The 21,745-nt window shown below is 36.2% G+C and overlaps 1 protein-coding gene across 8 annotated transcripts in view; it reads right to left on the bottom strand.

Annotated features, from left to right (window-relative positions):
* LOC127657189 (zinc finger MYM-type protein 4-like) overlaps nucleotides 1–21,745 on the bottom strand; it is a 40,463-nt gene that overhangs the window by 6,168 nt on the left and 12,550 nt on the right. For 6 of the 8 annotated variants that reach the window (XM_052145872.1, XM_052145877.1, XM_052145871.1 and 3 more), the window contains 22 exons: nucleotides 18,768–18,816; nucleotides 18,106–18,342; nucleotides 17,519–17,620; nucleotides 17,281–17,336; nucleotides 17,035–17,187; nucleotides 16,844–16,919; nucleotides 14,939–15,359; nucleotides 13,037–13,199; nucleotides 12,374–12,580; nucleotides 10,986–11,133; nucleotides 9,897–10,012; nucleotides 9,439–9,771; nucleotides 8,958–9,108; nucleotides 8,650–8,822; nucleotides 6,435–6,579; nucleotides 6,186–6,302; nucleotides 6,040–6,083; nucleotides 5,692–5,839; nucleotides 5,447–5,577; nucleotides 5,181–5,313; nucleotides 4,498–4,743; nucleotides 2,993–3,078 (listed from right to left, as the gene is read on the bottom strand). In XM_052145872.1, the coding sequence (XP_052001832.1) occupies nucleotides 2,993–3,078; nucleotides 4,498–4,743; nucleotides 5,181–5,313; nucleotides 5,447–5,577; nucleotides 5,692–5,839; nucleotides 6,040–6,083; nucleotides 6,186–6,302; nucleotides 6,435–6,579; nucleotides 8,650–8,822; nucleotides 8,958–9,108; nucleotides 9,439–9,771; nucleotides 9,897–10,012; nucleotides 10,986–11,133; nucleotides 12,374–12,580; nucleotides 13,037–13,199; nucleotides 14,939–15,359; nucleotides 16,844–16,919; nucleotides 17,035–17,187; nucleotides 17,281–17,336; nucleotides 17,519–17,620; nucleotides 18,106–18,342; nucleotides 18,768–18,816 (3,435 nt within the window). Of the gene's footprint in view, nucleotides 1–2,992; nucleotides 3,079–4,497; nucleotides 4,744–5,180; nucleotides 5,314–5,446; nucleotides 5,578–5,691; nucleotides 5,840–6,039; nucleotides 6,084–6,185; nucleotides 6,303–6,434; nucleotides 6,580–8,649; nucleotides 8,823–8,957; nucleotides 9,109–9,438; nucleotides 9,772–9,896; nucleotides 10,013–10,985; nucleotides 11,134–12,373; nucleotides 12,581–13,036; nucleotides 13,200–14,938; nucleotides 15,360–16,843; nucleotides 16,920–17,034; nucleotides 17,188–17,280; nucleotides 17,337–17,518; nucleotides 17,621–18,105; nucleotides 18,343–18,767; nucleotides 18,817–21,045; nucleotides 21,110–21,745 lie in introns of all 8 variants that reach the window. The other 2 variants (XM_052145878.1, XM_052145873.1) reach the window with 2 other exon arrangements.

Genomic DNA, 21,745 nt, shown 5'->3' with positions numbered 1-21,745 from the left:
GGATACATAATTAATCAAATAAATAAAAAAGGACAAAGAAATTATTCTTGAGCAAATTATAATATTGACACAAATGTCTGAATTATGCACTGTAAAATGTTATGACACTTAGTGCAAGTAGAAAGCTAAGTAATAACATTTGATTTTGGCAAACTAGGCATTAGTTCTGAACAAAAAAGAAAAGCATTTGGCAAAGATGCCTTTAAGCATCCATTCCCACCCAACACATTAATTTCCTTTTATGGCGTCTTTCTTCAACTGCAGCAGCCTCCATGGCAACCGCTCCTCCATCATCATTACCATCACTTTCAGCTTCTTCTGTCCCCATCTGGCCTGGATTCAGTCAGCTTTTATGTCACTATATGGTGTTGTGTACAAAATTCTTGATATGTCATGTTCTTTTCTTAAAAGCCTCAGCCTTTTACACAAACCACAAGGTAGACAGTCTTCTTTGGGAACTTTCCTAATTGCCCCCAACTCCACAATTCACAATCGCCTGTTTTTTTCTGGAGTACAATATGTTTTGTTCGTGTATCAGAGTAAAATTTTGAAGAATTTTCAAGTGTATATATATTTTTGGACAAATCTTGGGTAATCATTTGCAATGCCAATACAAGAATCATTCCCGACAGTCCCTGCATTATTCCTGTTCAGCCTGCTTTGATCATGTCCTCATTGAGAAGTAAACCATTTGGAATGCTTGTCCATCAGTCATAATTTGTGCAGAGCTGATGAAGTAAAGTAAGTCCTTCTTTCAACCTCATTGAAAAATACATTTTAATTGCTTTGTCCACAATTAACTTGCTATGAAGAATGGACTTTGGACCGGAGACATCTGGACCTCTTCTTGAGATCTGGTTGGATTTGAGAAAACTGTGTTTATTGGTCTTTCTACAACCTTTGTATGAGGACGTTTCATTCTCAGTTGATTGAAGTTGTGATCCATTTGGCATACACGTGTCCAATTCATACTCGTTGTTGCCAATGTTTTCAAAACTTAAAAGAGGTATAGAAATCTGCAGCTTTGTTGAGGAAAAAGATTACAATCGGGGAAAAATTTTAGCCAGATTTTGCGGAGAGGCTGAAGACAATCCAGTATTGAAACACTTCTCTGGGTTAGTATTCCGAAGGCAATTTCTTTCAGAGAAAGTCCAGTTTGTTTTGATGAGTTTGACAAATTCTTGACTTCAGTGGCAGACTATGAATTATTAGCAAAACACAATTGCAGTGGCTTGTCATATGGGATAGTGCCTTGGATTGGTTTGAATACTCAAACTCACCAAACATCAATTTTGCAACCTTTTTTCCCCTCCCATTTTCTCCCAATTTGAAATGCCCAATTCCCAATGCGCTCTAAGTCCTCGTGGTGCAGTGACTCGCCTCAATTCGGGTGGCAGTGGACAAATCTCAGTTGCCTCCGCATCTGAGCCAGTCAATCCGCGCATCTTTTCATGTGGCTTGCTGAGTGTGTTACCAAGGAGACATAGCGCGTGTGGAGGCTTCACGCTATAACAACCACAAAGACCACCTTGGATTCGAAATAGTGACTCCAGGGGTGGTAGTCAACGTCTTTACTCCCTAAGCTATCCAGGCACCCAACAATTTTGCAACCTTTACCTTAACATTAACTGTAGCAAACACAAATTTCCCCAATTCTCTCAGGTAATTGCATTTATCTGTTTTTTTTTTTGTTTTTTTTTCCTGCCAATTTCTACACATCAGGTATCAAATGCTCAGATATAAGAATACAAAATGATTGACAATATGAACCTGATGCTCAGCTCATACAGAAATTGGAGCCAGTGTTTCAGACTTTAATCAAAAGAGAGTTTTTAATTTCTGTCAATAACCTAGCATAGACTCACTGGTAAGGAGCACAGGATTCATGTTGTTTAAACACTGGCTGCAGGTACACAAAATCATAGAAACCACAAAGAAATCATTTAAAGACAAAAAGTCTCATTTAAAAACTTTAGCAGCCTGCAGAGGATGATGGAAAATGACATTTACACCTGTCTATGTTTAATAGTGGACTTGTGCCAATCCTAGCTTAAGTTAAATACTTTTTCATTTGTTTAGATTACTATAAGAGACCAGACCAGAATATAAATTTCCACCATCAAAAAGATTGATAAACTTAGTCACCATCACATAAGACCTTTTAAATTGTCTTAAAGTCAATACGGCATGTAGAATAAAGCTTATTTCCAGCAATCATAAAGACATTTTGAATTTCATAATGTGCACATTAATTCGTCCAGTTCTCCACTACAGCAATTAATTTTTTTTCATCTCCAACCATAAACAAAACATTTAATTGCAACAGTTCTTGTATAATCCAATACGTGATAGCACTCAGATTGGGTTCCTTAGAACTTTCCATCTTTTGTATGTAGAACAAAACATTGATAAATAAACCAATTTCAATCCAAAGCATAAAAGCCTTGTGATTTGTCACTGTCAAATGAATAAAACAATTTTGATATCTAAATCTGTCATGCATAAACAATTGTTCTCTGTTTTGTGTATATAATTAAACTTTCAAAACAGTAAACAACCATTATAAACCAATGCAATAGATGATACAGTGTAGGTTTGGGAACGTTTAACAATTTTGAACATTCAATCTTTTTATTTAAACTTAACAATCTTTTGTAATAAAATTTGCTTTCTTGACCCCCCCCCCAAAAAGCGTAGAGAACACCAGTTTACGTCAAAGTCTCGTGAGTTTTTACGGCCATTTATAAAATCCTTGAGACCATTAAAAGGGCTTTTAAAAATAAATCAACTTATTGTTGAGGTTTGACATTAAAATGGACACTATGAAAACACTTCCCTCTTTATCTTTGATCTTAAAGTCAGAAACCAAAAACACACTCTTCAATCATCCAAACTGTGAAAAGTGTTGGGCTCATTCTCAGTCTCTCACGATAAATGAACCAAGTTTGTAATAAGCCATGAATCTGATTCTTGATACTCATTTGTTACATACCCTTTTCCTGGGAGGGTGGCCTTTCTTGTGTCGCTTCAGTGTCAATACCAGTCTGTTCTCCTTAGATGCACCAAGGTCAGTTGATACTGTGAAATGACATGTGTTGTGTTAAACATTGGGGGGATTTTAACATATTACAATGCCACTAACTGGCTATTTATGGTCAATAGATTTGATATACAATGTTTTTAAGGACATGCACAATACTAAAGTTATGTTCAGGGTTCCCACACCCTTTGAACAATACATTTTTAATTTGTTCCAAAAAAATATCTAGTTGTTCATGATTACTGGATAAGTCATTTGATAAAAATTATTTTATATTTCATTCACAAATTTTGTTCTTATGCATGGAAAAGTCATGGAAATTTCTATAGCGAATATAATTTTTCTAGATCAGCTCTAAAATATATTACAAGAAATATACATATTTATATATATATATATATATGTTTTGTTTTTTTCATTATAAAAATTTCCAAGCGTTTTAAAAATGTTAGGAATTTCTATAACTCTTCTAGGACTGGAAATCGTAATTTTAAAATTCCCTAATATTTACTGGTTTTCCATAGCCATGAGAACCCTGATTGTTTTTGGACCATGATAATACCATTGAATATGAATATGGTAATCATTGGGTATCATTGTTTATATCAAATTACAAAGGTATCTAATACCATTTAATATATTTATGGTACCACGACAACATTTTTTTTGTATCTAAAGCTCTATTCGGACAGGATTAGTTTGATATGGGAATGTGGGGTAATGTAATAATTACCAGAGCTTCTCAGTAATTTGAATCCAGTGCGAATAAGACTTTTTCCGGACTGCAAGTTCCAGCACCGGTAAAGATTACAGCATGTTTTACCAACTTTAAAATACCCAGTAAACATAACTCCTGGTAATAATAATCCAGTGCAAAGTGTCTGAACTGGATGTTGGATACCAGAAAACGTAAGATGTGCTTCATAACATCAGATAACACTGGCTGTATCATTTGGACTGATGCAAGTTTATCTCAATCATTTTATGCTGACGAGTGTTTATTTACCCATGCAAAAGAGAAACGAGCAGTTTTTTATTATGATTTGCGTGAGTGCGGGAAATTGTTTTGGCACATAAATGAACATAATGTGAAAGGATTGTCCATATTTTTAATTCAGAAGTGTAATACAAGATTACAGGCTTGTTAATGTCACCAATTCCTTTGCATTTAGCCAGATATTCCAAACAATTTCTTCTAATAAGTACAAATACAGTATATGCTTATGTTTAATATTTCCTGCATAATTATTCAGCACAGTATACATTTTCTAATAGGTCAGTTATGTGTGACAACAGTGTGTAAATGCAGTAGAAACACCCATGTCTGCAATTTTTACAGACATCACTTATTCTGTGTGAATTGATGGTAAATATTACAGACGTCCGCGGTAATAAATACTTTATGGACATATGTCCGGAAAACTAATCCCTACCGAATAGGGTTCAAGAATACATACTTCTGGGAAAGTCGTCTTCCAAATCTGGCTGTTCTTGTGACAAAGATGTGGTAGGAGCAGTAGGAGCAGAAGGAGCGGTAGGAGTAGTAGGAGTGGTAGGAGCGGTAGGAGCAATTACTGGCTCCTCTAGTTCTGCTGATGGGACCAATGACTTCACATTTGCTCCAGGATCCTCATTATCTGCCCAGCTGAAGGGTGTTGATCTGGCTTCTGACTCTAGATCGCCACTGTACGTGCTGCCCTGGTCTGAACAAATCAATAATCCCAATACAAGTCAAACATTGCAAACATCAAATTCAACCACATTTACTTACTTAATACAATGTAACGGGTCTCATTGCACGTTCTTCCAAAAAATAAACCTTTTATAAGCCTCTGATATGACTCTCTCATCCCTTCTCCTTCAACCACCTATCTTATGATCCAATCAATGCATAAAATCATGTCCGGCCCAACTTTTTTCTCTCTCACTGAACATCCTTTCTCATTCAGAAGTATATACCATCACAGAAGCACAATAGGTTGTGAATGCCATTTAATTTTATGACTTTAAAAAGGTAACTGGCCAAAACTACTTCAGCAAATGCTATAATGTAAAAAAAAAAAAAAATCTTGTCTAATGCAAGTCCTGAATGGATAGGGACTTAGCAAAGTGTCAAACAGTAACAAAAATGTTTATTCACCATGTAAAACAGGCTTGACTTTCCCCATTTCCCCCTCGTCGTCTTCCACTGAGCTCTGAGCAGGAAGGCTGCATTTAGTGTCTTTTGGTTCAGGAGTGTCTTGAGATCCAGGGATGACCATAGGTACAGGCACCTGCATGGTAAAAGCACAAAATAATAAAGGATGACATTATAACTAAACAGTTTAAACTATAGCATACAACGCATCATATACACATTACATAATATAATTTCAAAAGACATCAAAAGGACACAAGCGGACGCACCGGTAGGAGTAGTCCCAGTGGAACTGGTGTGTACTGGGTGTACAGATGCATTGGCACAGGGATGTAGACAGGCATCGGAATGGGCACCGGCACTGGCACCAACCTCACCTTTTCTCCATTTTCTTCAATCACTGCAGATGCAAAAAGGAAAACGCAATATTACATTTCATTCATGCGATGTTCAAATACAATACACACATTTCGTTCTGTATAGTGTGATTGGTGTCTTAAGTGTGAAATCTGACCTGTTCCAGGCAGATTTGGAGGTGCTGGAGGCTCTGGCTCACACTGGACTGCTTGCTCTTCAGTAATGGGTCTGCACATCAGAGCTTTGTTCTTCAACATTCTTCGATATGGACTAGCAGGCACCGCAGCATCTGTTTGTGTGCTGGCCTATTAGAAATACAATTACAATTACTGAATCAGCAATTCACCTTCATATCCCAACTTGCTACCTGCCAGAATATTTGATTGTGATTGGTCAATCGTGGGATTCTGTGGTCAAGTATTTTTGTAAATCTAGGTATTTTTACATACATTATTGGGTACTTTATACAACACTGACTTTGAGAAGTATGTGCATCGGTACTTACTTCCCCAATATTTTTTGAGCTGGCATTTGAGGTAGGGAGAGCTCCTGCAAAAATAAGCATTAATAAAATGACATAAAACATTCAATGTAACCAAGTCAAGATATTTTAATTCAAGAACACAACAAAACAAAATGCTATGTGAATACCTGTGAGAGCAGTATTTCCAGGTAATGTGGAGGCCAATGATACTACACCACCAATAATAGGCATGTCCTTCGAAAGAGATAATGGAGCTTGAACTGTAGTGGCTGTAGATAGATTTCCTTTAGACATGAGAACAAAACAAAAGAGAAATTAATAAGTATCACAAACATTGCAATCAAATTTTTTGACATTTCAACTCGTATCTAAAAAAAAAAAGATTTTTCCACATGGAACTACATCATGACATGTACCGTTGCTAGCAGGCTGATGATATCCGACGCTCTTTAAACAGAACAGCAGTAAACAGGAAAGATTACAGAAGTGACGTGTAGTTCCATCCCAGACGAGACTTTCCTTGAGTGACCCCTGATTCTTACAGCCATGACACTTGCCCATCTGACAAATGAATTCAGGAATAATGTAAATAAAGGGAGTTTTTTTCTTATTCTTTACCCTGATATTAGAGGTGCATAATAACACTTTTCAGAATACATTGCTACTAGGGCTGTCAATCGATTACATTTTTAATCAAATTAATTACACGGTGTCCTAATTAATTAATCGTGATTAATCGCATATACAAATATTTGCTGAGAAAGCCCCTCATATAACAATAACTCCATATGTAATGATTATACATATTTATATCAATATATAATTATACATAGTTATCTTTAAATATTTAAAAATTATATATATATATATATATATATATATATATATATATATATATATATATATATATATATATATATATATATATATATATATATATATATATATTCAGATAATTAAAATGCTTTACATTCCTGTAGCAGAATCATTGATAAGGCAATACAAAAACAGCTTTAGAATACAATGTATTGTTTACTACCATATTATTGATCATAAGTCAATCATTGGCACACAGTTCACACCAATCCATTTACACAAGTGAATTTGACAATCAGTTGGAAATTTATTATGAGGGCTTGTTTAAGGGCCCGTCAATTCACACCTATGTCAGACGTCTCGGGTGCGTTGTGTCATAAACATAAAATGTTTAGGTCAGTGTGTCAAGTTAAATATAGTTTAATACTCAATCTTTAAACACATCTTGAGATCCCTTATATCGCATTTGTGCTCCTTCGAGTGTTTTGAACGCAAGAATGTAACGCATGTTTGTGTTGTTCTGCCTACTGAAGTGTTTTCTTCACTGTATAAACTGCACGTTGCTCATAAAGCTGAAATTTGACTTACTGCCCTCTGGAGTAATCAGGTGGTACTACAAGCTTGCATTTCTCAGGAGTCTTCCTTATGGTCCGTGGGCATGTGATTAATTCATAATTTCTTTTAACACGTAATTTGTTGTAAAATTATTCGCACTGAATTAACGCGTTAAATCGACAGCCCTAATTACTACATTTCTCTTTAGGGTGGTAGAGAGGGATGTTTGCAACATTTAGAACCACAACAGTGGCCAAAAAAAGGACACTTAAATCTGAAGTATGTATTTACTGCGACACTAACAATACTGAATATAATTGCAAAAATAAACAATGTTGACAGAAGCTTTAAACGTACAAAGAGGTACAAAAGCTTTTTTATTGTTCCAAAAATAAATAATTTCCATTGAACATTGGATTGGATCTGTAGAACACATGAAGGACCAAAGTTTTAGAGAGAGCCAGTCACAATTAAAGATAAATAGAAGATAAAAAGCCTAAAATAACTAAATATCATAGCATGATGATTGAGGTGTAAAAAGGCTATTTTGTACTTTTAAAACATTTTTGCATTTCTGTTTTTGCAGTTCATAACAACAGAACTCACATTTAAGAAGTAGGCTATGTACTGTATATGATAGAACATTACAATTTCATACTACGCATTCGCACTCACACAGTGCAGACTAAAGCACTGAAGTGCATGCATGCTATATTTTAAAATGCAGTCTTTTAATGTTTAATAATCGTGCAAGACCATATTGCTGTTTTAATCTTAACTCAATCAATCGTGCAGCCTTAATGGACACCATACCAATGTCTCAGAAGTCAAAGTGTTTTGGATGGTTTCCCTCATCATCTACAGGTAAGTGCAACTTTCACAACTCACATCATGTAATGCCAGTTTGTCCTCATTGATCGAGAAAGAATAAAGGTGTGCCAACCCTTCTGCATTTTTATTCACCATTATTTCTGGATTGTGCATTTGAATTCAGAGTTTTTACAAAGTGTGTTGGTAATTAATTATAAATAAACCATTGCATTTTCATGCTTAAAACAATATACCGATGGTTTTTAATTTGGTCAATAATTGGCTCTAAATATCAGCGGTCGATACATCGGTGCACCCCTTTGAAATGCCAGACTGTTCGATATTTTGTCATCTAATGCAATGACATTCATAAATTTTTAAGTTTGGCTTAAATGTCAAAATACTTTTGAGGCCATAGTAATATCCCAAATAGTAGTCCCCATCTCTAACCTCATAAAAAAGCACTGTGTAGAGGGACATGCACTCCTCTGCGCAAAACTCCTCCAGCTTGCCTCCAAAGAAGTTCTGAATGGTTTTGTGGGTCATGTTTTGACAGTAGGCACAAACCCTGCATTGACCTCCATGTCGTTTAGTAAGGTCATGCTTAAAAAGCAATTTACACCCTATTAAAGAAGAGTAAAAAAAAGAAGTATACATAAAAAAGAATGTAAAAATTGTCATTTACATGAAGGATTTTTATTGAAATACTAAATAGCGATGAGAGAATACATTTACAAGAATCATGAGGTTGAACAAACCTTCACAGCAGAAATATCGGGGCTGCTTTTCATACGTCATGATGTCTTTGATCACCCTCTCTTCTTTGCAGTATGCACACTCAGCTTTCACCTTGCTTTCCCTCTTATATGTGTCGCAACACACGCGAGAGCAGAATAAACCTGAGTGACCCTAAGAGAAAGACACAATAGGTTTAAATTAAACAGTACTTTATTTTTATTTCCCTTCACTAGCTTCAACCTCCAGAACATCCCATATGAATAAAGTGCAACATTTTTGAAAACAATGTATTCCATGTAATTAATATTATTTCAGTAATGTAATTGTAATATAATTGAAAATAAGTAACTGATTAAGAAATGTTTTATATAAGCTGTTATATTACTTTTAGACTAAAAAGGACTTCAGATTACAGTAATTATTTTGTAATTGCTTTTCACCTATCACTAGTACAAATCATTGCATAAACCACAAATACACTACTTTTGAACAGAGATGCACCTTAAATTGGAAAACCTCAGGCTTTGTGCTAAACTGACTCTGGCACTGCTTGCACACAAGTCGAATCTTGTCAGAGGAAGAGGGAGGCTTGCTGGGCCATTGCTGCTGGGTTTCTTGGGGGTTTACCAGACCAGGAGCAGGTACGTAAGATGGAACTGGATTTTGACTAGGTACAAAAGGTGGAGGAGGGTTGTGGCTTGGGCCATGCACACTAATTGAAGAAGTTTGTGTAAGCAGGTGATGGTCAGTGGGGGTCCGTGTTGCTAAAGTGCTCTGAGGTCCATGAGAGTTTCCATTCATCTGGTTATGAGGTACAGGTGTATTCATTTTCTCCTACATAACAGAATAATTTAATAATGTTCACATCTACAAAATCTAAAATGTCATGTCAACTACCCAAATACAAAATATTCAGAACACTGGAAGACAAAACATTGTGTATGTGTTGATTTTAATACCTGGAATTTGCCCACACAATCTAGACAGCAGAAGTTTCTGATTGATCCATCAGAAATGGCAAGGTGATACTGAGGAATAGCCATCTTCTTGCAGGTTGTGCATGGGAAAGAGGTTCCTAAGAGTGAAACAAGATGGATCAGAACAAGTAAAACATTCTTTGAGTGAATCTCATAAAACTTGTCCATTATATGTCTTCACACCAAAATCAATAGAAAATAAGATCAAATTGTATATAGGATCATAAATGTTTTTTGGCATTGTGATATTGTCATGACAATTTATTGACAATAAATAAAAAATATAGCTGCACGCACTGAGGACGGGCCCCAAGCACCATGAGTCCATTTCCACCAGGTGGCTTTCGGAAAATAATGCAAGGTGGAAACATGCATTTGGGATTATTCTAAATAATTTCCAAGCAATTTGGGTAAATATAAGAGGACTATTTTAAATTCTGTTGTAAGAGCCACACTTCCTGCTGCCAGGTGGGACTATTTATGACCGTGATCCAAAATAGTCACATCCATGTGATAAGCCCCCAAAACTAAACATACATATACATTTTGATCTAAATCACACACTGCACACAGTTGATATGAGACACTTCCTGTTTCCAATTTTTCGCCATTAATTTAATGCCTCACCATGGCAACACCATTCTATATATAAAAAATCTGTTCACAGTTTAGCATCTTCAATGTCTTGGCATAATATTGTCTAAATGTAGTGACAGATTCATGAATCCCCTAGGAGGAGTATTTAAAATTTCAGAGACTTCCTGTTGGGCGGAGTTAATAACTACAATTATGAAAGTTGTTCGGCTTGATGAGAACTAATATATATATATATATATTATATATATATAAACCAATTTTGGTGACTGTAGGTAACAATGGGGGTGCTACAGGGCCCCCCCTTCCATGCCCTTTTTTAAAAAAAATCATGAAAATCCCAAAATCACAATATTTATTTTCTTTCTGATTTTGACCTAGACATGTTTTCGTGTGATTCATCAGTTTCGTTAATTTTGTGAATGCATCAAAAAGTGGGTATTTCTCATGATCCTCAAATGCGGATGCAATATTTACCGGTCAGACTGGGAGATGCTTGACTCATGGAAACACATTTGTGGGAGCAGAAGAATTCTGTCACACCCTGTATGTTTGTGCCATCCACCATCTGATCCATATTTTTGATCTCTTGGCAATTAGGACACATAAGCCTCTTGCCACTCTTCTGCAAGACAGTAAGAACAGGTTTAAAGACTCCATCACTTGAAGAGAGCAGTATATTTCCTATTGAAACAGGAAGTTTAGGCAGGGCATATTCGAAGAGTTCACCTCTAGGCTTTGGATAACATCACAGCCATGAACCATGATTTGTTACTTGTCACACCTCGTCCTAACCAGACACGACACGATAAGATTCCAGCGACACGCAATCGATCTGTCCAAACCAGGTGTGACGTGACGTGCGTTGCGATATTAATACACTAAAATGAGGGGGGCCTGGGTAGCTCAGCGAGTAATGACACTGACTAACACCTCTGGAGGTGCCAGTTCGAATCCAGGGCGAGTGACTCCAACCAGATCTCCACAGCAACCAAATTGTCCCGGTTGCTAGGGAGGGTAGTCACATGGGGTAACCTCCTCCTGGTCGCTATAATGTGGTTCACTCTCTGTGGGGCATGTGGTGAGTTGTGCGTGGCACATGCCACTGAGAGTAGTGTGAAGCCTCCACAAAACCACTCGACTAAATTATTTTCTTCTTCTTTTTCTTTTTAAATAATATTTTTGGGAATTTTAAGCTTTTAACTCTTTCCCCGCCAACGTTTTTAAAAAAAGTTGCCAGCCACCGCCAGGGTTTTTGACGATTTTCACTAAACTTTAATGGCCCGCAGAACATCTTCTTCCATGAATATATGAAGATGCTATCAAAATAAAGATCTGAGCCTCTGCTTTTAGGCAAAAAAAAAAACGATTTTATTTTATCTTCATTTGTTCTTTTTTTATTGCCACTTGACCAGAGGTAGGTTTTGTCAAAAACAACATTTCGGACAAAAAGCTGAGAAAAAGGCATTTTTATCAAACAAGTGCTTTAGTATTAGTATGGTGTTCCACTTCACGTTTGAGACGATCGCAGTCTGTTTCTTTGATCAAAGAGTTGCGTACTCTTTCAAAACATGCGTGCGGGTCTTCCTTACCGTATACCAACTAAAACACGGATACCCGGAAAATTCCGTGTTTGGCAGGGAAAGAGTTAATGACCACAAAAGTAGAAAATTTGAAATTTTGGGTGTTGTGAGAGGGGGAATGGAATTGGGAGACAACACAAGAAATATCCAAACCTGCATCTTCCACATGAGCACCAAGGCTCAACATGTTTGACAAAACAATAAAGCAAGCATGCAAATGAATAAATATAGTTCCAATTTAAACACACATTGTGTCACATTTGCGTAATGCTGAGTTTTTACCTGTTTGTAAGTGCTGATACATTCGGTGCAGCAGAACTTTTTAATACTATCCTCTATCTGAACCAGGTGATAATTTCCTGATGCTGTACAGTTGCCACAGTTTTCACAGTAGCTCATGTAGAGGTTTCTGGAGGATCGGAAGCGTGCAAAGCATTCATCGCTGCACAGCTTGTGTACAACACCAAGATGAGTCACTTCATGCTGGATCTGTAATTCAAAGACAAACAGAGCATGCTTTAAACTTGACTATTCTCACCCAGACAGCATTTAACTGTAATTAGATGGTCTCGAAGTTGCAATAATAAAGAATGAGTAGGTGTGTCTGAACTTTTGAATGTTAGTGTGCACAAATGTAAAGACAGACATCTTGCACTCCATCTAGCCATCGGGTGTGTGCGCTCCCAGAAAGGTCCAAATTTCACCCTCTTCCTGATTTATTTATATTTTACTTTATTTGCAATAATAGATGCATCTCATTATTCTTAACTTACAACTAATTGACTTTTCAATAAGAGTTACATTAATCAAAACACAATTCAGCCCAGATGCGAGTACCAAAATAGCACATGGCAATATAACAACAAAGCCATGTTGGCTTCTTTTACCAAAAATATATCATCTGCATTTTTTTAGTGGAAGAGAATGCATTAAGCGATGCCTTACCTCTTTGACCAACTTACACACATTGCATTGTGTGAATAAATCCGCAGGTGCGTCTTCATACCGATTTTTATAAATATTTAGACAAGCTGGGCTGCAGAATTCCTTTAATGTGTTCATAGAGCCGACAGGGATGGTTATCAAGTCTTTTAGATTTACAATGACCCTTTTGGACAATAAAGATGAAAAAAGGTTAACTCCACATACACATTATGTAAGTCAAATATTATAATTATTTCAATTGTCCTAAATTGCTGAAACAAAATTGTCCTTACATTAAAAAAAACTTAATTATTTCTCAAAAGGATAGCTCTCACAACAATTAAAACTATGTCATCATTTACTTACATTATGTAAATTCCAAACCTGTATACCTTTCTTCTTTAGTGAAAATACAAAAGGGGTTATTTTGCAGAAATCTTGAGCTGTTTTTTTCATATAAATAAATAAATAAATATATATATATATATATATATATATATATATATATATATATATATATATATATATAGTGACCAGAGGCTAAGTTCTTAATAAAATAAAAAAAGACCAATACCAATCATTTACGACAATAAATGTATATATGTACAAGAACGCAACGAGATTTGAGGGATACGGCAGAGGGCAAAATTTACAGTAATTAATGACTTACGTTTTAAACCGTTATGCCTACAATGTTACTGTATGGCTATAGAAGTCTCAAGTCTCATTTATCAAACTACACTGTAGCACAAAAGTGCTGTACATTCAAAAATATATATAAAGACAACTAAACACATCACACAATAACCAAAAATGTAGGAAATGAAAACAAGCATAAAAAAGACAGAAGTAGTAGTAAAAGCCAATGAAAACAAAAAAAGTTTTTAAACGCTATTTAAAAATAAAATCCAATCTCAAGAGGTATCCCATTCCACAACCTCGGACCACCAACTGAAAAACCCTGATCTCCTTTGAGCTTTAAGTGCGATCTGGGAACAGTCAGTATGATTGGCTGAGCTTAAAGGTGCTTTATGTAATATGTGTACTGTACTAAATCATAAAATGACCACAATATGTCATTAGAGAATTAGGAAACATGCCAAGTTGAAATACTGGCTTCTCCAATAGCAATGCTACAGCCAGTATATTCTACTTTGAAGTTTCCATTCTGGGCCGGAATTTCTGTTTATGTTTTGGCCTGTGTGATCCCGCCCACTGGCCACTCACCAATAGTATTTAGACACCGCCGGGTTGCCACATTTGAACAAGTTTGCAGGCAAACAACACTGTGTGCTGCAGTCACGGAAGCCTGCAAATGAACTGGATCAGATATAACAGATTCCCGACCTAAAAAGCCTTGCCATCGGTCTAAAACCACCATGACCAGAGGTGTAGTAAAACAAGCATAAATATTAGACATTTTCAGTTTCGCTCGTTCCTGTTGCGTGTGCTCATTCTGGCAACTCGCATGAGCTTCGAGTCTGGGGCGGGGCAGACAACTCACCAATATTTTGAATTTGGACTGCAGTACCCATTTCAAACACTTGTCAATCTTACATATAGCACCTTTAATGATCTACATGAATAATGCATGGTAGCTCAATGAGGTAACTAAATAATAAAGTAATACAAAAAAATTATAAAACAGTGAATTTTGCATTGACTTTTATGCTACTTTTGTTCTTTTTGAAGCTTTAATTATGTCACATGGTCACTATATGTTTTTGTTGTATGGTAAAGAACAGCTCAGAAAATCTGCTAAATATATCCTTTTTCTGTTCCACAGGAAAAAGAAAAGTCATACAAGTATGGAACGTTGTGACTGTGAAACAGAATTGTCCTTTCTTGGTCAACTATCTGCTTAGAAGATGGCAAGCTATAAAATGTTATATCATTTAAAGTAGAAAAAGAATCAGAACTCACTTAAGGCAGAGGTGGCAGGTTTTCTTGGGAGCGATAACGGGGGTAAACTGAACCGAGGGTAAACTGAAACTAGTCAGACAAACAGTGGAACAAAACAGCTGATTAGAGCCTTTTCGTTGAAACGCAGTTTGACCCTTCTGCAAGACTTTGGAGCAGCCCGAGCAGCAGATCCTCACGGTGGGTGGAGGGGCATGGAATTGCTGCTGGGTAGGTGGCTGGAGGTGAGTTTGGGACATCATTGGCGTCTGTATCCGGGGGTGGGACTGGATTTGGGGAGGCATCTGTGGCCTGGGCTGCACCCGCAGATGAAGCTGAGGTTGGGGTTGGGATTGGGATTGGGTTGGCAGAACTAAAGTGGTCCCTCTGAGTGAAGCGGTAGGCATAACTGAGAATGAAGATGACTGGGAGGGAGCCACAGAAGCTGCAAAAAAACAAAACATGAGCTAAAAGATGTTGAACACTTTTAATGCATTTATATTTCAAAGGGGCTATATTCTACACTGTTGTGGCATTTTCCTCCCTTAGTACCCTTATAGTGTTACTCAACTGCCAACTGTTATTCATCAGGATTACCATAAACACTCATATAAAAGGGCACCATACAATTCATGCATGTGTATTGTCATTTATTTGTCATTCAAATCAGGATTCATCTGTAATATAGGCATATTTCTGGTTTATATTACATCCGCCAAACCTTAAATAGCAGCAAACCCAAATTGGAAGCTTTTAATTAATTAGCTAGCAGTTCAAGGTTAAAGGATTAAATATTGGTATCGGTATTGGCCACAATGAGCTGTCAATTATCGATTATCAGTATTGGCCCAGAAATTCCATATCGGTGCATCCCTAATTCAGTTATGTAAATGACATCTGGTTACGACTGGCTCATTTCATCAAGGATCAAGTAAAATCCTGTTTTACACAATGTCCCCTCTTTTATGTGTTCAAACAGTATTAACACAAAATGTATTAAAATTGAAATGACATTAAATTCACAATTAAACTGTTAAGATTCAATTCAGTGTGAGTACTTCCTTTACTTTGCTTGTTAATAGTCAATGATAATTCATAATATATGTGACTATTTAGCAATATATAATCAAGCAACAATAATTTTTATTTGTCCAATAATTAATTTTTATATCATTAGGTTCATTTTGCAAACACGCATTATCTCGCAATTTACTTTAAGAGTCTTCGATTAAGCATTAGTAGCAAAAATGCCGTTAAGAATTCATAAATTCAATTCCTTTTCATGAATCAATTCAAACTGTCTATTTTAATGAACCAATTCATGACTTAACGAATCATTCAATGACTAAAAACATGTTTTAGTAAAAATATTTGTAGGTAAATATTGTATAGTATGTATAGTAAATGTATAGTACATATGCAAACATAGTGTAAACATGCCTTGCTTACTTTTTAACTTGATTTTTACTGCATTATGGTTCATTCATTCATCATAATGAATCTACTTGGCATCAAATAGGCTAGTCGAAATAATGGTCACTCTGACTTCAAATTTACATTTACATTTATGCATTTGGCAGATGCTTTTATCCAAAGCGACTTACAGTGCACTTATTACAGGGACAATCCCCCTGGAGCAACCTGGATTTAAGTGCCTTGCTCAAGGACACAATGGTGGTGGCTGTGTGGATTGAACCAGCGACCTTCTGATTACCAGTTATGTGCTTTAGCACATACAAATAAAAAGCAAATACATAAAACTAAAGATATATATTGAATAGTGACAAAAGGCTGCAGAATCCAGATTTAGATGAGACATGACATCTAGAGATTGCTACCTCGCCCATTCCCAAAGTCACATGTATTAACAGTAAAGCTAGTGGTAAACTGTAAAGTCCTGCTTAGAGAAAGTGAAACATGTACTCTCACCAGAAACTCCGTCACTGCTATTTCCTCTAACAGAGAAAACAGAGCTGATCCTCAGTTCATCTGATGGAGAGGAAGCCTAAAATAAGCCAGAAAGGCATTTTTTACACTTCGAAACATTTTCATAATACACAAAGGAAACAGATTTGTTTATGCCTGATTGAACTGCACCTCTGAACATAACTAGACCTTACCTCATTGCCAATATTGTCCAGTTCCTCTTTAATACGACTGATGTCAGACTGGGGCATTAAAGCTTTATCATAGTCCTCATCTATTGGCTCGTCTTTGATATTTATTGGTGAGCAAGATGTTTCTCTATTAGGGCTTTCTGCTGGAGGATCCTGCTGTAATTAAGAATAAAGAACAGTTCCTCACTGTGTGTTTGGCAATATTATCAGAGTTTGAAAATCATTCATTTCTTTTTTTACTAAACTTACCTTTGCGCTACTTTGTAATCCCCCAATCCTCATTTCAGACTGTACGTCCTGGATATCTGACACAGAAAGACAAAAGAATATTTTGAGATACATGCAGTTCAATAAATTGCTTACCACAACATGCAGCTCATCATGAAAGCAGAGTATTTATTCCAAAGTATACTTATCAGAAATTAACAGCAAAATTACAGAATTACTAAAAGATGTGCATTGTACATTTAGCAGATTTTCTTTTTACCTATTATAGTGTCTGATGAGGGGGTGACAGGGTTGTCCTCAGAAGCTTTTGCCATCTCCACATCCATTTCTGAGGATCCACTGGTAGAGTTACTATTCTCTTCTGTGGTCAGAAAGAAGCCCATATTAAGCATTATGTAAAAACTGGAGCCTCATTTCGTTCTAAACCTCTATAATGTACTGGTCGTTCTTTTCCATGCAATTACAATGAATGGGGACAAGGTTTTCACTGAATAATGACTTAAATTTCTGTCAAAGCTAAGCTATCAGATGCCTCCTAAGGACTTAGAATGTATAGCACACGTCCTATAGACCACTTTTATTATCTTATGTGATCTTTTTGAAGCTTAAATGTCCAGTATCCATTCATATCAATTGTATAGAAAAAAACGACAGTACAATACTTCAAAATGTCTCCCATGAAAGAAAGACATAAAAACATGGAACGAGTAAATGTAAGAAACCATTTTAATTTTTAAGGCCAACTATTCCTTTAAATCAAAGGATAACTAACTGTACAGGTAAAGCCAATCTAAAAGTAAAAACGATTTTACATGTGACAACCAATTTTCAGACATGTAAACTTGCCTGCATCTGCACCACTAGTTGGCGCTCCATCTTGACTTTCATTTTTATCGTCACTGTTCCTAGCTATCCGAGTGTAAACTTTGTGACTGGAGCTAAAGTCCATATCCCAATCATCTTCATCTGCCCCAAAAACAGGAAGTCCATCAAGCTCATCTTCCATTGTACTATCTTGAGAACATTCAGGCTGAGCATTGCTGCCTTCACCCTGATCAGTAGATGTTTCAACCCCAAGTTCTTCTAAAGGAGATAAATAAATAAGCTGAAACATAAAAGCATGCAAGATAAAACGAATAAAACCGTAAAGGTGATGTATTTTCTGTTGCACTAAAAAAAAAATTCTGAACAATCCCATTTTCCATTGGTTCGAAAAACAGGTAATCCCACCCAAAGCCCATGTAATTGGTTAAGCAAATGATACCATCTCTGGCTGGTCGGGATGCTCAAACAAATGGAGCAATGTTTTGATGGCGTCACAAAGCCAACAAATGGCTTAATTCTATTTGTCTCTGCATATTTAGTTGGGATATGAGAACGTATTTAAATATATATATATATATATTTTTTTTTTTTTTACACACATCACCTTTAACTGACAATTGATAAAAACTATTAAGGAAAAAATTTGGTAAACTTCAGTGAAATTGAGGTGTTTTGATTTGTACCTGGTAACGGGTCCATCTGCTCCAAATCCACTAGCGGAGTGTCAAATTGCTGGATTTTGGAAAAACATGAAAAGAAAAAGTGAAACTTAGAGGAGACACATTTTGTCTTTCAAAAGTAATGGAGCAAGATAAAGCAAATAAGACTTGTTTTAATGGCAGTTGGCACATAACATGAACGTCTTTCCCTGTGACTGCAGCATGGAATTGACATTTGTATGAAGCAAAGGGAATATTTTCAGACATTTTAGCTCCCTTACAAGGCAAGTTAATTTAGCATATTTTTCATACACAATAGTAATTTAAAAGTGCTTTACAAAACAGACATTAAAGTCAGGATTAAAATAATTTGAGATCATAAAATGGACTTTTCATAAAATGGAAAAGTACCGTATTTGTAAATGTATATACAGTGCATCTGGAAAGTATTCACAGCGCTTCACTTTTTCCCCATTTTGTTATGTTACAGCCTTATTCCAAAATTTATTAAATTAATTTCAAATCTTTGCAAATTTATTACAAATAAAAAAAAATCACATGTACATAAGTATTCACAGCCTTTGCCATGACACTCAAAATTGAGCTCAGGTGCATCCTGTTTCCACAGATCATCCTTGAGATGTTTCTACAACTTGATTGGAGTCCACCTGTGGTAACTTCAGTTGATTGGACATGAAAGGCACACACCTGTCTATATAAGGTCCCACAGTTAACAGTGCATGTCAGAGCACAAACCAAGCCATGAAGTCCAAGGACTTGTCAGTAGACCTCCGAGAAAGGATTGTATCGAGGCACAGATCCGGGGAAGGGTACAGAAACATTTCTGCAGCACTGAAGGTCCCAATGAGCACAGTGACCTCCATCATCCGTAAAAGGAAGAAGTTTGGAACCACCATGACTCTTTCTAGAGCTGGCCGCCCGGCCAAACTAAGCGATTGGGGGAGAAGGGCCTTAGTCAGGGAGGTGACCAAGAACCCGATGGTCACTCTGACAGAGCTCCAGCATTTCTCTGTGGGAGGAGAACCTTCCAGAAGAACAACCATCTCCACCAAGCACTCCACCAATCAGGCCTGTATGGTAGAGTGGCCAGACGGAAGCCACTCCTCAGTAAAAGGCACATGACAGCCCACCTGTAGTTTGCCAAAAGGCACCTGAAGGACTCTCAGACCATGAGAAACAAAATTCTCTGGTCTGATGAAACTTTGGCCTGAATAGCAAGCGTCATGTCTGGAGGAAACCAGGCACCGCTCATCACCTGGCCAATACCATCCCTACAGTGAAGCATGGTGGTGGCAGCATCATGCTGTGGGGATATTTTTCAGCGGCAGGAACTCGGAGACTAGTCAGGATCGAGAGAAAGATGAATTCAGCAATGTACCGAGACATCTCTGGAGAGATCTGAAAATGGCTGTGCTGGTTTGCATCAAACCTGATGGAGCTTGAGAGGTCCTGCAAAGAAGAATGGGAGAAACTGGCCAAAAATAGGTGTGCCAAGCCTGTAGCATCATACACAAAAATACTTTTTAATTTTATAAATTTGCAAAGATTTCAAACAAACTTCTTTCACATTGTCATTATGGGGTATTGTTTGTAGAATTGAGGAAACTAATAAAATGTGGAAAAAGTGAAGCGCTGTGAATATTTTCCGGATGCACTGTACATTTAAATAAAATATTGATGCAAAAAGTACTGGGGTGGTATCAGATGGTAATACCATGGCACTGGATTACCATATTCATGGACAACGGCCTTTACGTGGACTTCCAATTAAAGAATACCATGATACTACCATAGTACATTTACAACAGAAGATAGTAATGTCATGCTACTTTTTATGCCATAATTTTTGTGGTTCTAAAGGAGCCTTTTTGTTAAGAAATACACCTAAAGTCCAGTGATTTGACAAGTGAATTTTTAACAGCTGGAAACATTTGATAAATGTTGATGAAAGTCTCTTTATTGCAATAAAAGTTTTTTCAACTAATATTTTTCAACAACATATATTGAAAGCCTGTCAACATGCTTTGCATACAAATTTACTATAGATTTTCAGAATGAATTAAAAACAAGAAAATGTATGCATCTGAATTTTAAGATTTCAGGACTTTTATTTTTCTTCCTGCCAAAGTGTCACACCAATTGAAAGAAGACATGCTCATACGGAATCACATCAAACATCATCCATTGTGGATTAGATTAATTTATTTTTGTAATTTCATGATACAAATGTACACAAATTAAGACAAAATACAAGCTGACAACAAACATGGGAAAAGCAAACCAAAAGCAAGGATCATCTTTTTGTGGGTGGGTGAGATTGAATTTGTGCAGCCACTTATTCAGATCTGAAAAGAGAGAGAAAAAAAATAAGTAAATTTATCATTTCCAATGCTTCTTTTTTTGGCTTTAAAAGAAATTGTGCACAGATTGTTAAAGGATTAAATGTAAAGAATTAGAGATAAAATTTCTTGGAGCACACCTATTCGTATGGAACACAATATAGTGGAGTATAACAAGCTACACTTGTATTTTTTTAAATAAAAATTAAAAACAAAAAATCATCAGGGAAATTATTTAAAATTGATTTATCTTAAGAATCAATATTTGTAACAGAAATGTCCTCCCCCCTCTCTAATAAAGTACATTTAAAAAATTTCTATCTGTGTTACACAAAAGAAAACATAATCTTAGGGGTTTGGAACAACATGAGGGTGAGTAGATGCTGACAAAATTTATATTTTGAATTTCAAATGGCAACTATCCCTTTAAGCTCAAGATGTCCTGTTTCAGTGGCATACCCAAAATTAAAGGTTTATAACTCAAATAAATAACAAGGAGGGTCAAGTGTTTGGTATAGAAAACTCTTCAATTTGTTTTACTGATATGGATTATGATACAGTACTGTACAAACGTTTTAGGCACTTGTGAAAAATGTTGCATAGAGAAGATGTCTTCGAAAAAAATGCTATAGTTTTCATTTA

The sequence above is a fragment of the Xyrauchen texanus genome, chromosome 16 (assembly GCF_025860055.1).
Source record: "Xyrauchen texanus isolate HMW12.3.18 chromosome 16, RBS_HiC_50CHRs, whole genome shotgun sequence".
NCBI lineage: Eukaryota > Metazoa > Chordata > Actinopteri > Cypriniformes > Catostomidae > Xyrauchen > Xyrauchen texanus.
Note: the sequence above shows the minus strand (reverse complement) of the source record. Positions and strands in the feature narration are given on the sequence as shown.